This window comes from Branchiostoma floridae, unplaced genomic scaffold, assembly GCF_000003815.2.
Source record: "Branchiostoma floridae strain S238N-H82 unplaced genomic scaffold, Bfl_VNyyK Sc7u5tJ_1439, whole genome shotgun sequence".
NCBI lineage: Eukaryota > Metazoa > Chordata > Leptocardii > Amphioxiformes > Branchiostomatidae > Branchiostoma > Branchiostoma floridae.
The window spans coordinates 981,461-995,054 of NW_023365716.1; the positions used below are offsets into that span (position 1 = coordinate 981,461).

The 13,594-nt window shown below is 42.0% G+C and overlaps 3 protein-coding genes across 3 annotated transcripts in view; 1 reads left to right on the forward strand and 2 right to left on the reverse strand.

Annotated features, from left to right (window-relative positions):
* Positions 1-13,594, forward strand: part of LOC118407668 (tropomyosin-1-like) — a 1,169,601-nt gene that overhangs the window by 980,368 nt on the left and 175,639 nt on the right. The window lies entirely within an intron of this gene.
* LOC118407627 (zinc finger protein 525-like) overlaps positions 1-13,594 on the reverse strand; it is a 976,997-nt gene that overhangs the window by 939,785 nt on the left and 23,618 nt on the right. The gene's annotated exons all lie outside the window — the stretch shown is intronic.
* On the reverse strand, positions 1,918-7,603 carry LOC118407706 (zinc finger protein 845-like). The gene is made up of 6 exons (XM_035808224.1): positions 7,489-7,603; positions 6,331-7,047; positions 4,511-4,517; positions 3,829-3,959; positions 3,491-3,669; positions 1,918-3,132 (listed from the first exon to the last, which is right to left on the reverse strand). Exons 1-6 carry the CDS (start codon positions 7,601-7,603, stop codon positions 2,590-2,592), a joined length of 1,692 nt encoding a protein of 563 aa, XP_035664117.1. The 3' UTR covers positions 1,918-2,589.

A 13,594-nucleotide genomic window follows, 5' to 3' on the forward strand; every position in this document is an offset into this window, starting at 1 on the left:
GGTGATTCTTTTTCCACCAAAATGACGTTAAACTCCTCCGCATGTTACCAGAAAACTTGGATTCACGTTTGTAAGTCTTACCTGCTCCCTATGATGGTTTTCCTCTTCACGTAAACTGGAACTTGGTCAGCTTTGCATGTTCTTCTATCGTGTCGTGAGGTCAGAGGTGAACGTGATGCGGGTCAAAGGTAACTTTGTCGTCCTGATTACCCAGATAATATGTTTTATGTCTGCCTTCACGTTAGTAGGTAAGTCCATGTTTCATAAAATTTAATTAAACTCACAGGCTTTCATATTGTTTGTTGCTTATGCATATGATGATGACATATATTAATTAGTTTATATTCCATCCAGCGGCCATGTTTTTCATGATATAACGTCCTGACGGTGACCTTTCAAATTTCAATTTAGAGGTCAAATTCAGTCCGGTGGCCATGTTTTGTACAAAGATTCCTTATTTTTTTATCCCTTTTTATGACTGCTCGGCCCTAACCTGATTTCGTTAACAACAACAATGATCCGTGAACAGTTTCATCAGGTTGGTACGTTGGGGAGACAGGGAGAACATTTGGATGCAGACTAGCAGAACACAAGAAAGAGGCAGAGAACATCAAGGGGGGACGGTACACTAGATCGCAGAAGAAGGAAGCTGAGAAAGAAGAGAACAAATCAGCAGTGACAGACCACATCACGAGAAATAACTGTGTCATAGACTGGGACGGGGCCAAGGTGATAGATAGAGAGGACCACAGATGCACCCGCTGGATAAAGGAGGCTGTATGGATTAGGAAGTCTACTCCAGTCATGAACCGAGATGAGGGGGGGGTACAGACTCAGCCACGTGTGGGACAATATTCTTAATAAGTAAAAAGAAATTATTGTTATATTAATTCATTGTTGACAACTGATTGTGTTATGGATGTATTACACTCCTTCACGTTTGGGACCGCATTGTAAATATGTGCATAAAGCTGTCTGTATATACATATGTAAATAATTTTCGTCTTGTGACCGCATCTGAACTGTGAGCAGCGACATCTGTCCTGCAGTACAATGTGAACCAGTCAGAATTGCCCTGAAGAAGGTGACAGACGGTCACCGAAACGTCGGTGAGAATAAAGCACTGGTTGTGTAAAAAGAGTCTCTTTATTCAACAACAATGATCGTACAACATCTCCCCTTAAGGCAATATACGAGTCAATATGTACACACAATAAGAATAGTATTGATGTTATTTGCAGATTTAATAATACTTTCAAATAATCTGTACTAACATGTCCATTGTTACATTATGGAGCTTTGTTTGCGCTTTAAGTAGAGCTGTTTTAATTCCACGTACTTCCATGTACCCGGACAGCTCAAACATAGCATGTTAGCGATGCAACTAAAGGTGATATCTCAATGCACTTGCGTCAAGCTTGCGTCACTGCGGGGATACTCAACGAATTTCACAGATAAAGAACTAATTTTCTTACTTTTTGTGTATTTGGTCGTCTTCTAAGTCATACATTTTACGTATTACGCAATATGTAAATTATAAAAAAAATCGGAGAAAATAACAAAAACAGTGACGCAGTGAACGACCCCGAAGTGACGCAAGCTTGACTGTCACTTGTGTAAAAAAAATGGTTGCATTATTTTGACCCCAAATATCCATAATTCAACGTTCATTTTTAAAAGCACGAAATGCATATTGAAATATCCATATACACACAACCATGTGTGAATGTGTCCTAGCTGCCATCTACCAGGAAAGTGGACGGTTCCTTCACCAGGATGCTACGTGTTGTACACGACAAACATTGGTGGGAACACACAACAAACAAAGAACTGTATGGGACTCTTCCACGTCTTCAACTGAAGTCAGGCAACGCCGGTTAAGCCTTGGCCTTTGCTGGACATGTAACTCGTAAGCCGGTAAACTGCTATTTTGGTCCCCAGAAGCAAACAGGAGAAGAGGCCGTCCACACCTTATGCTAAAGAACTTTATTGAATCAGAGACTGTACTATGTGATAAGGACCTAACTGTAATGATGATTGATAGATAGCACTGGAAGCGGAACATGTATGTATGTATGTATGTATGCCCTCCCCCAATCCGTCCAAAAGCCCACCGCTTTCTTGTGCAAACTATGGGTATCTCCACTAGTGTATCATTCACTCTGAATATCTAACATTACTCTAGACTGTAACATTTCAAACATAAACATAAATCATGAACAACATTCTGAGTCAGGTTACACTCATCGTGCTTGAGCACATCTTGGACCGATTTTAGGCGTCTTCTGAAAACCTAATTGCTAACATTTCTAAATACCGCAACATGTAACCATAACAGGCATCACTAGGGATATCAACACTCACATACTAGATACTTGGATACAATGTATTTTTCCTGTTGTCCAATGTTACCATAGAGAAGATTACAAAGATAAAAACCTACTAGTAAGTTTCTTGAACATGGTATGATTACCATTTTTATCTGATGAATTTTCATACTGCAGAATGGCCTCCTTGATAATTTTGGGGTTTTCCAGTTCAGATCAGTTTGCCACTTGAGCTGTTCTGTACTCAACGCTTCTCACACATTCAGGGTTTCCTTGAAGTGTGTTGTTTACGATGTTTGTCTAGTGTTCCTTTCTGTGCTGCAGCATAGTCGCACTGGTCACACTTGTAGGGTTTTTCACCTGTGTGGGTTCTCATGTGCCGGGTTAAACAAGGCCTTCGATTTGTCCTGTAGTCACACTCCCCACACATGTAGGGTTTCTCACCGGTGTGGTTTGCTACATGGTAGTCCAGATCACACTTCAGTGCAGCAGAATAGTCACACTGGTCACATTTATAAGGTTTTTGTCCTGTGTGCGTTCTCATAATATGTCGGGATAAGTTAGTCTTTAGATCCGTCCTGTATTCGCACTCCTCACATGCATAGGGTTTCTCACCTGTGTGTCTTGCTAAATGTTGGTCTAAATGCTGTTTCCGTGCTGCCGAATAGTCACAGTGATCACACTTGTAAGATTTCCCCCCTGTGTGGGTTTTCATATGAACGGATAAATATGACTTTTTAGCTGTCCAGAACCCACATGCCTCACACATGTAGGGTTTCGCACCGGTGTGTTTTGCGAGGTGTTGCATTAAAGTTGTTTTTGTTGCAGCAGAATAGTCGCATTGGTCACACTTGTAGGGTCTTAATTTCTCCCGTGTGAGTTCTCATATGTACAGAAAAGTTACACTTTAACGCTGTACTGTACCCACATTTCTCACACAAGTACGGTTTCTTTCCAGTATGTTTTGTACGATGTTGGTCCAAAGCAGATTTCTGTATGGCAGAATAATCACACTGATCACACTTGTGGGGTTTCACTCCGGTGTGGGTTCTCATATGTCTATTCAAGGTAGCGTTATGTGCTGCCCTGTACCCACACTCCCCACACATGTAGGGCTTCTCACCCGTGTGCTTTCTTAGATGTTGGTCCAAATAGGACTTTACTGAAGCAGCATAGTCGCACTGGTCACACTTGTAAGGTTTTTCATGAACTTTCACATGTTGGGATAAGGCAGACTCATCAGCTACCCTATATCCACACTGCTCACACCTGTAAGGTTTCTCACCGGTGTTTTTGATCAGAGGCCTTCCCATAATCTGGCGTGGGATCATCATAGTCTGGACTGGGATAAGGGAACAAGGCACAAGAAATATAATACTTCCCACATTGCCTCTGGTCTCCTGTGCCTGTGAGGTTGATGTGTTGTCAGGTTGGGGAAAGTTCACATCACACGTTTCCTGCTGCAGGCCCATGTCTGTTGTCTGGGTCTCCATGCTGTCACTCTCCTTCCCATGGTGTTCTGTGTGGTCACTCTTGTTCTCACATTGTTCAGGATAGTCCATCTCCTTCCCAGGATGTCCAACACACAGCTCTCCCGAAGAATGTTCACGACTGGAATCTTCCATTTCGGCTCTGTGGGGAGATAGATGACAGAATTAAAACTTGTTGCTAGAACTGTGACACATACTAAGCGTTCGGTTGTGATTCTACCTGCAAACCATATCTTGTTACAAATTCTACCTGCAATTCCGACTCTCATGTTACTTTTTGGAACCAACACAAGAGTTTGTACTAGCCCGATTTTCCTGTGTTTTGGTCAATCTTCTGCTTTAAAAGTGGAAAGAAAACAAATTTCTCTTTGGAAAACGCTGATCTATATGTGTTTTGGTCAATCTTTTTCTTAAACAGTCTGGTAAGAAAAAAAATTGTTAAACGTTAATCTATATGTTGTGGCGCCATGTAATGGGCGATTTGTTGATGATATGACATCAAATTCAGAACCGGAACCTCATGAAAGCACATACAGTACCTGAGTATAACAACTGAGTATAATAAGGCTGGGTCGAAAAATTATTCTTGTGTGGCAAATTTCCAAGTGCAAGAGACCGTGCGTATATATCCCCACTGCCCCCTCCCTCCCCATCAAAATACCAATCACAAACACGCTTCTAATTCTAACTTACCGCAAAACTAGCACCAAGCAGAAAGCACTACATACAATCACATGTCTTACCTGTAGGTCTATGGTGGTTAGGGGTCGCCACGACTTCTGAAATTACGTACAATCTCGACAGTTCCACTGAGTCAAAACAAAAGTCGAAGACGCAAAACAAAATGGCGGATGTTGGCTCACATTCGAGGCAAAGGTGAAAGGTCACAAACCTGATACTCACTTCACAACAGGTTAAACCAGAGATCGCCGCATAACGCTTTACTCAAGTGGTATGGAGTCTGAACTCGGCACAAAAAGATCAACTTTGGTTGCTCATAGTTCCGTTGTTTCTGCATTAGTTTCAATTCATTATATATCATTACAAAGCATGTGTTGTTTCTTTCCAATGGTATCAAACTCATTTTCATTGTAAACTCATGGAATAACCACCATGCCTGCTTACGTGAGTAGGTCACAAAAAAAGTGCCCAAAATTCCCTGCTTTTGTTCAACACTGTATCGTCCGGTTGCTATGGCCGCGGGTGACAATGATTCAATCAATCCTATTTCCACGTAACTTTTGATATACAGAACATCCAACTTTCTGAGAAGATCACATGAGCACATCTGAGTAGAGTATTTTGGGATTGTGAATTCATAGAACGAGCACCAGGCTTGCTTACGTACAGGGGGTCAAAAAAATAAAGAGCCGAAATTACCCTACTAAAGCCAATGCGAGATGGGCAAAGATCATCACTACTGGATGCCGTGGAGCCCCTACGACCACTGTGGTTATGGGCCGTGAGTGAGTAAAAGTCAAACACAACATTTAGCTCATTTTCTTCTTTTCTTCTTGTGAATGCTGGTAAGTTGAATAAACAGGACATGTCAATCAAAGCCATTGTTACTCTTTATTCAAGCAAACACTTTTGAACCGAGAGGTGTTCAACCAAGTGCTAGCTATAGCCATACGCCGTGGGAAGGATATTCTATCCTAAGACTGTATGTATATTACACTCAATATGCTGATTATTACAAACGATAAGTTATCAAATCGAAAAGACTTATCTAAGCAGGTAAATATAATGCTATTAAATATAATGTGTCCAATTTTTTGTGAAAGTAATACAGCTAAGAGAATTCCTTACAACGGTTGAAACTTAAAATTGCCTACAACCATTTTATTGTGAAAGACGTTTACAAAGTTACGCCAACTTTTCAAACATTTTGTTTCAATCAATACTCCGATAATATGTATACTAAACTCAGTGCTGATCATTACAAGCGTGAGGTTATCAAATTAAAATACTTGTCTACAGCAGGTAAATTAATGTTGTTAAATATCATGAAAATTTTGGTGAGTCCAATTTTTGTGTTCGATATTACAGCTAAACTAGTTCAAAAACCTGTTAAAATGTGTTTAGATTCTATGCCGCTATGATCATCGAAATTTATTTTTAAAAAAAGAAGAGAACGTCTATTTCAAGAAAAGAATCGACTTTAGAGGGTTTGGCACATTTGCCTGGCCTGGAATCCAGCCGTGTTGTGCTTCGGTCGCTCTCCAGAGGTATGCTTCCTACCAACACTTTCTTGACAGGAGGCGTACCTAAGCAACTTTAGAGGGTACATTTGCCACAATCCTCGCCACAATCCTCATATAGAATTCCTCACCACATGGCAAGATACAATTAGAGTCGACATGGTCACTCAAGGAGGGATTCTTATTTGTTTATTTATTTTATTTTGTTTATACTTATTCTTCCTCCTTATGAATTTCCACCTGCTGACTACCTTCGGGACAAGTTAGACCTTTGAGCTGTCCTGTGCCCACACTCCACACACATGTAGGGTTACTCACTGGAATGTCTACTTTGATGGTTGATCAAATGTTGTTTCTGTGTTGTGGAATAGTCACACTGGTCACATTTGTAAGGTTTTTCTCCTGTATGTGTTCTCATGTGTCGGGATAAGGTAGACCTTTGAGCCGCCCTGTACCCACACTCCCCACACATGTAAGGTTTCTCACCGGTGTGTTTTCTTACGTGCTTGTCCAAATCGAATTTGTTTGCAGCAGAATAGTCACACTGGTCACACTTGTAAGGTTTTTGCCCTGTGTGGGTTCTCATGTGTCGGGATAAGGAAGACCTTTGAGCCGCCCTGTACCCGCACTCCCCACACATGTAGGGTTTCTCACCGGTGTGTTTTCTTACGTGCTTGTCCAAATCGAATTTTTTTGCAGCAGAATAGTCACACTGGTCACACCTGTAAGGTTTCTCTCCTGTGTGGGTTCTCATATGTCTGGATAAGTCACACTTTTTAGCCGCCCTGTAACCACAGTTCTCGCAGATGCAGGGTTTTTGACCAGTGTGTGTTACTTGGTGTTGAGCCAAAGTAGATTTCAGTGCAGCAGAATAGTCACACTGGTCACACTTGTAGGGTTTCTCTCCTGTATGAATTCTCATATGTTTGGATAAGTCATACTTATAAGCTGTCCTGTACCCACACTCCCCGCACATGTAGGGTTTCTCACCGGTGTGTTTGGCTAGATGTTGGTTCAGAGCAGATTTCCCTGCAGCAGAATAGTCACACTGGTCACAGTTGTATGGTTTCTCTCCTGTATGAATTCTCATATGTTTGGATAAGTCAGACTTATAAGCTGTCCTGTACCCACACTCCCCGCACATGTAGGGTTTCTCACCGGTGTGTTTGACTAGATGTTGGTTCAGAGCAGATTTTCCTGCAGCAGAATAGACACACTGGTCACACTTGTACGGCTTTTCCCCTGTGTGGGTTCTAGTATGTTGGGATAAGTGGGACTTCTTAGCTGTCCTGTACCCACAATCCCCACACATGTAGGGTTTCTCACCAGTCTGTTTAAGCACATGCCATCCCATATTACCTCTGCTCTCCTGTACCTGTGAGGTTGATGTGTTGTCAGGTTGGGGAAAGTTCACATCACACGTTTCCTGCTGCAGGCCCATGTCTGTTGTCTGGGTCTCCCTGCTGTCACTCTCCTTCCCAGGGTGTTCTGTACGGGATGTCGTCTTCCCAGAATGGCCAATCTCCTTCCCAGGATGCCCCGTACACAGTTCTCCAGTAGAAAGCTCACAGTTGATCTCTTCCATTTCCGCTTTTACACCGCACGTTTCGTTGTTTGGAGCGTCCTTTTCCTCGTCCTGCTGCCGTCCCGTGTCTGTTGTCTGCTCCCAACTGTTGTAAGTCTCGCTCCAAGGATACCTAGTTAGTTTGGTTTCATTGTAGTATTTATAGGTTTCCTGGTCCTCACTGTACGTTTCCTGGCACAGCACGTTCTCTTGTCCATCCTGTTGCCATCCAGTGTCTCCTGTCGGCTCCTCTTTGATGTGCGTGTCGCTCGCAGTTTGTTCCGCATGAAGCTCTTTACTAGGTGGCAGACACAAGAACCCCGCCATCACTAAAATGATGATAAGAAAATAAGGATTAAAAAAATTTATGTTCATTAAACTCTTTTACAAACCAGATAAAGGGTGAAAATTTGAAGAAGTATACCCGTTTTAGCTCCTCAATTGTGTTTCCAGCAAAAAGATTTGGATATTTCATAGGGGGTAAACAACATAGTTCATAATTCTTTAATACAGGCACATACTGACTCATAGTAAAAACTGAATACATGTATACAACACAGCAATGCAGGCACATAGACACATAACAATCTGTATCTGTATCTATATAGCCGGTATAACCGCCATACGGCGTAACACACCAGCTAAACCTATATATACATGCGCTTCCAGATATTTTTAACTTTAATTTTGATAGAACAAATATGAAATTGTACAATGGTGTAATAGAAGAGTACAGTGGACGCGTTTATGCCATCTGGCATCGGTCAGGTGGAAAATACATTTCACTGGCACTGTAGCTTCTTGGCCTATTCAGGATTATGCGAAAATAATGACTGCACACAAAACGGGGTTGACTTCCATATATAGCTATAGCTGCGCACGGCAGGTCACTACTAGGAAAAAGTTTCGCATTATGGTGCACGAATATAACGATCGTCACTTAATCTATTATTTGAATTATCAACTAATGCAATATTTTGTTGTGACGTGTCTGGCATTATATTTATCATTATATTTGAGATGTAAAATGATATTTGGCTGTCATTACATTTCATACATTAGTTTGAATGCCCCCCTCCCCATCGACTACCGATCGCAAACACACTTCTAATTGTAATTTACCGCCCAACAAGCACCAACCAGGCAGTATTCACTATAATTAGCAGTCTTACCTGTAGGTCTACTGTAGTAAGCGGTGTCCAAAACTTCTACAAATCGTAAAAATCGCTTCAGTTTTGAGGATATGAAAAACGCAAGACGAGCCACAAAACAAGATGGCGGACGTCAGCTCTCACTAACGGGGTAAAGGTGATAGGTCACAAACCTGATACATCTGCATCTGCATAGGGTACCCCCAAATGACCCCGCGAGGGGCAAAAGTAGGGGGGGGGAGCTGAGGCTCCCGGGTTAGGGCGGGCAGGCCGCCTGCCTGGCACGGAAGTGCTCAACGTTGGGAGCGCTTACAACCGTGCCAGCGATACTCAATGGGTCAAACCACAGATCGCCGCATAACGCTTTATTCCTCTGGTTTTGAACCAAGCAAAAAAATAACGCTATAAATGAAATAGCTGTGGTTATAATTGATGTATTTTATGAAAAGGTCATCCAAAAAGAGTAGTGGATGTATTTCAACACTAATGGGGATCTCCTAATAAACGAAACAAAAGTTCTACCTCGATTTCTACGTCTCAGATTCTGTCAGGTTTTGACGGTTGGGTCAAGACAGGTGGATTTCTTCTTTATTTCACGTTTATTTCTTGAAACACTGCCACCACAAGGATGCTATTGGACTACGATTGAAACCAACACCTTATATTTGGCTTGGTTTACACTTCTTCAGAGAAATTATGGTATCTTTTCTGTCAAAATTACGCCATGGTAGAAAATGTTTACTTCAGCCGCGAAGGCAAGGGAGTCAAAATTATCAGACGACATAAACCAACGCCAATGAAATTACTGTCTTTGCTTACACTTTATTTTGAATTAGCGTTACCAAAATCATGCTTTTAAACATGTCAGTATCATCTATATTCCTATAAGCTTAAACACTACGAATACATGTGTACAAAACACGTATCATGCATAGCATACACACCGGTACGTATAAACTAAATAATTGTAAAGGTTAGATCATTCTATCAAATAAAAGCAGCCTAAAGCAACTAAATATACCAGTGTCAAAAATGTTCCAGTATTCAAGTTAATACCGACATGTGTACATTGGATAAAAAGAAAACAAAGATCGTATCGAAACTATCTCAAGTCTAAAACCTACATCTAGATTATATTTCCAGTCCAATTTAAAAAAGGCTTTCTTAATTATATATATATATATATATATAAATAACTATTCTTAGGAAATAAGCGGTCAACACAAAAGGAAGGAGCACATCTATCATGGCTACTATCTTAGGTACAAAACCTACATCTTCTGAGTTTTAGGTGCAACTATATCTATTGTACCTACATCTGTACAGTTTTAGGTGAAACTATATCTATTGTACCTACGTCTATACAGTTTTAGGTGTAACTTTATCTATGTATGCGGCAGTATTTTACGTTTGGTACTGCATTGTTAGCAGCGATACCTAGCTGCAGTTCAAATGAACCTCTACAGCTGTTGCCTATATGAGCTCTTACATTTCTAAAAGATCAAGCTTCTCACCAATAGTTCTGTCGCCTGGAAGAGCTTTTACTGTACAAAATATCAAGCCGGCTGCCTCCCCCCCCTCCCCCCATGAGCTGGAAGTCAAGGAACTATGTAGGTGGGTAAAGCTGTTTGCTGTATATTTGTCACACTTGTGAAGTTAGTTTCTTTCGTATATATGAAAAGTAGATAACAATTATTTTCCTAGCTGCAAAGTATTTACATTAACTATATGCTTTTTGTCCTCATTTGACATTTGAACTGTTCCAACACACTCCGCACATCTAGGTCTTCTTACCGGTGTGCTTTTTTACATGTAGATTTAAGGAGAATCTATGTGCAGCAGAATAGTCACACTGGTCACACTTGTAGGGTTTTTCTCCTGTGTGGGTTCTTACATGTTGGGATAAGGTAGATCTTTTAGCTGCCCTGTACCCACACTCCCAACACATGTAGGGTTTCTCACCGGTGTGTAGTACTAGATGTTCGAAGAAAGTTGATTTCTGTGCAGCAGAATAGCCACACTGGTCACATTTGTAGGGTTTTTCCCCTGTATGAGTTCTCATATGTTCGGATAAGGTGAACTTTCTGGCCGCCCTGTACCCACACTCCCCACACATGTAGGGTTTCTCACCACTGTGTTTTCTGAGGTGTTGGTCCAAGTGGAGCTTGTGTGCTGCAGAATAGTCACAAAGATCACACTTGTACGGTTTCTCTCCTGTATGGGTTCTCATGTGTTTGGATAGGTTGCACTTTACAGTCGTCCTGTACCCACACTCCCCACACATGTAGGGTTTCTCACCTCTGTGTTGTGACAGATGCTGGTCCAAGTTCCACTTTTGTGCTGCAGAATAGTCGCACTGGTCACACTTGTATGGTTTATCTCCTGTATGGGTTCTTATATGTTTGACCAATGTGTATTTCTCTGTTGCAGAATAGTCACACTGGTCACACTTGTAGGGTCTGTCTCCTGTATGGGTTCTCATGTGTCGAGATAAGCTTACTTTATAATTTGACCTGTACCCACACTCTCCACACGTGTAGGGTTTTTCACCAGTGTGTTTTCTTAGGTGTCGGTCCAATTGAGATTTCTCTGCAGCAGAATAGTCACACTGGTCGCACTTGTAGGGTTTTTCTCCTGTATGGGTTCTCATGTGTCGGGATAATTCGGACCTTTGAGCTGTCCTGAACCCACACTCCCCGCATATGTAGGGCTTCTCGCCAGTGTGTTTTCTTTTATTGTCCAATTTGGATTTCTCTTCAGCAGAATAGTCACACTGATCACACTTGTAGGGCTTTTCTCCTTTGTGGGTTCTCATGTGTACGGATAAGTTGTCCTGTCTAGCCGTCCTGTACCCACACTCCCCACACATGTAGGGTTTCTCACCGGTGTGTTTTGCTAAATGTTTATTCAAATCACCTTTTTGTGCAGCAGAATAGTCGCACTGATCACATTTGTACGGCTTTACTCCTGTATGGATTCTTATATGTCGGGATAGGTGAGACTTTCTATCTGTCCTGTACCCACACTCCCCACACATGTAGGGCTTGTCACTGGTGTGTTTAACCACATGCCTTGCCTTATTGTTTTTTCTCTCCTGTACCTGTGAGGTTGATGTGTTGTCAGGTTGGTGAAAGTTCACATCACATGTTTCCTGCTGCAGGCCCATGTCTGCTGTCTGGGTCTCCCTGCTGTCACTCTCCTTCCCAGGGTGTCTAGTATCGTCCATCTCATTCCCAGGTCGTCCAGGATTTCCAGCACACAAGTTTGCAGTAGAAACCTCACAGCTGGGTTCTTCCGTTTCTGCTCTTACACCGCGCGTTTTGTCCCTTTCCTCGTCCTGCTGCCGTCCCGTGTCTGTTGTCTGCTCCCAACTGTTGTAAGTCTCGTTCCATGGATGTCCGGTTGGTAGAGTTGTGTTGTACCTTTCCTGGTCCTCGATGTACGTTTTCTTGCACAGCACGTTCTCTTGTCCATCCTGTTGCCATCCAGTGTCTCCTGCCGGCTCCTCTTTGATGTGCGTCTCGTTCGCAGTTTGTTCCGCATGAAGCCCTTTAATGAGAGGCTCACACGTGGACTCCGCCATCTCTGAAATGATGATAAGAAAATAAGGGTTACAATAGTCCATTCATTTCTTTTGCAAACCAGAAAAGAGTGCGAATTTTGCACAAGTAATTCTTGCACAAGAAATTATTCCAGTTACACAATTTGAATATCTCGATGGGGTACATATTTTTATTCAGGCACTAACTGACTCAATAAAAACAGAATACATAAAGTAACATTGCAACATAGGACTACTAAGGTACAGGGAAACATAATCCATATACTACTGGCACCTCCATAGGTTTTGATCATCTGTTTTGTGGTAGAATAAACCCGATTAAGCAAAGACTCTACAATGTGTTTAATAAAAGAATTGACAAATAAATACTGTAAATGTATTTAAGTTCGCGGTGATTTAATTTCGCGGTAGCGGGAAAAAGGACTTTTCGCGGTGGATTTAAGTTCGCGGTAACACCATAGACTGCAATCTAATAATATCATAATAGAAAAATGTTCGCGGTGGTTTCAAATTCGCGGTGAAGTGGTCACCGCGAAAACCGCGAACATTAATTCACCGCGAACATTTCTGCATTTACAGTATACAAAGGGTAGTACTGTTAACGCCATCTGGTATCAGGTGGAAACCATAGGGACATTTTTCGTATCATGGCGTTTGCACGGCCAAATAAACCATTATCGGGGCACTTCACCTATCATTTCGTGATTTCTGCGCCGTCTGTGACAGTAAAATGGAGGTACGAGTCGATAACTGGCAACCATTATCAGTTTCATTGCCCCCCTCCCCACCAACTACTGATCGCAAACACACCTCTAATTCTAATTAAGCGCTGAACTAGTACCAACCAGGCAGCACTAACGACAACCAAGGGCCTTACCTGTAGGTTTATGGTGGTTATTGCCTCCACGTCTTCTGGAATTAAGTCAAATCGCGTCAGTTCGGAGATGAGGCCGAACACGTCGACGAAAACGCCAAACAAAATGGCGGTCAGATCACCGACAGGGCCAAGGTGAGAGGTCACAAACCTGATACCACCTTCACGATGGGTCAAACCACAGATCGCCGCATAAAGCTTTGCTCTTCTGGTTTTGAACCTGCGAGAAAAATAAAACTTTTTACCTCTATTTCTACGTGTCTGACTTTTATTCCAAATCACGGGGAAATCTGGTCTTGAGGCTGCTATACCCAAGATCTATTGTTCAATTGACATTTAGAATTTGAAACACTGCGACGGCAATGCCATGACAGAACTATATTTACAACACATATTTGGCTTTCTCTACGCTTCATTTATTTTCA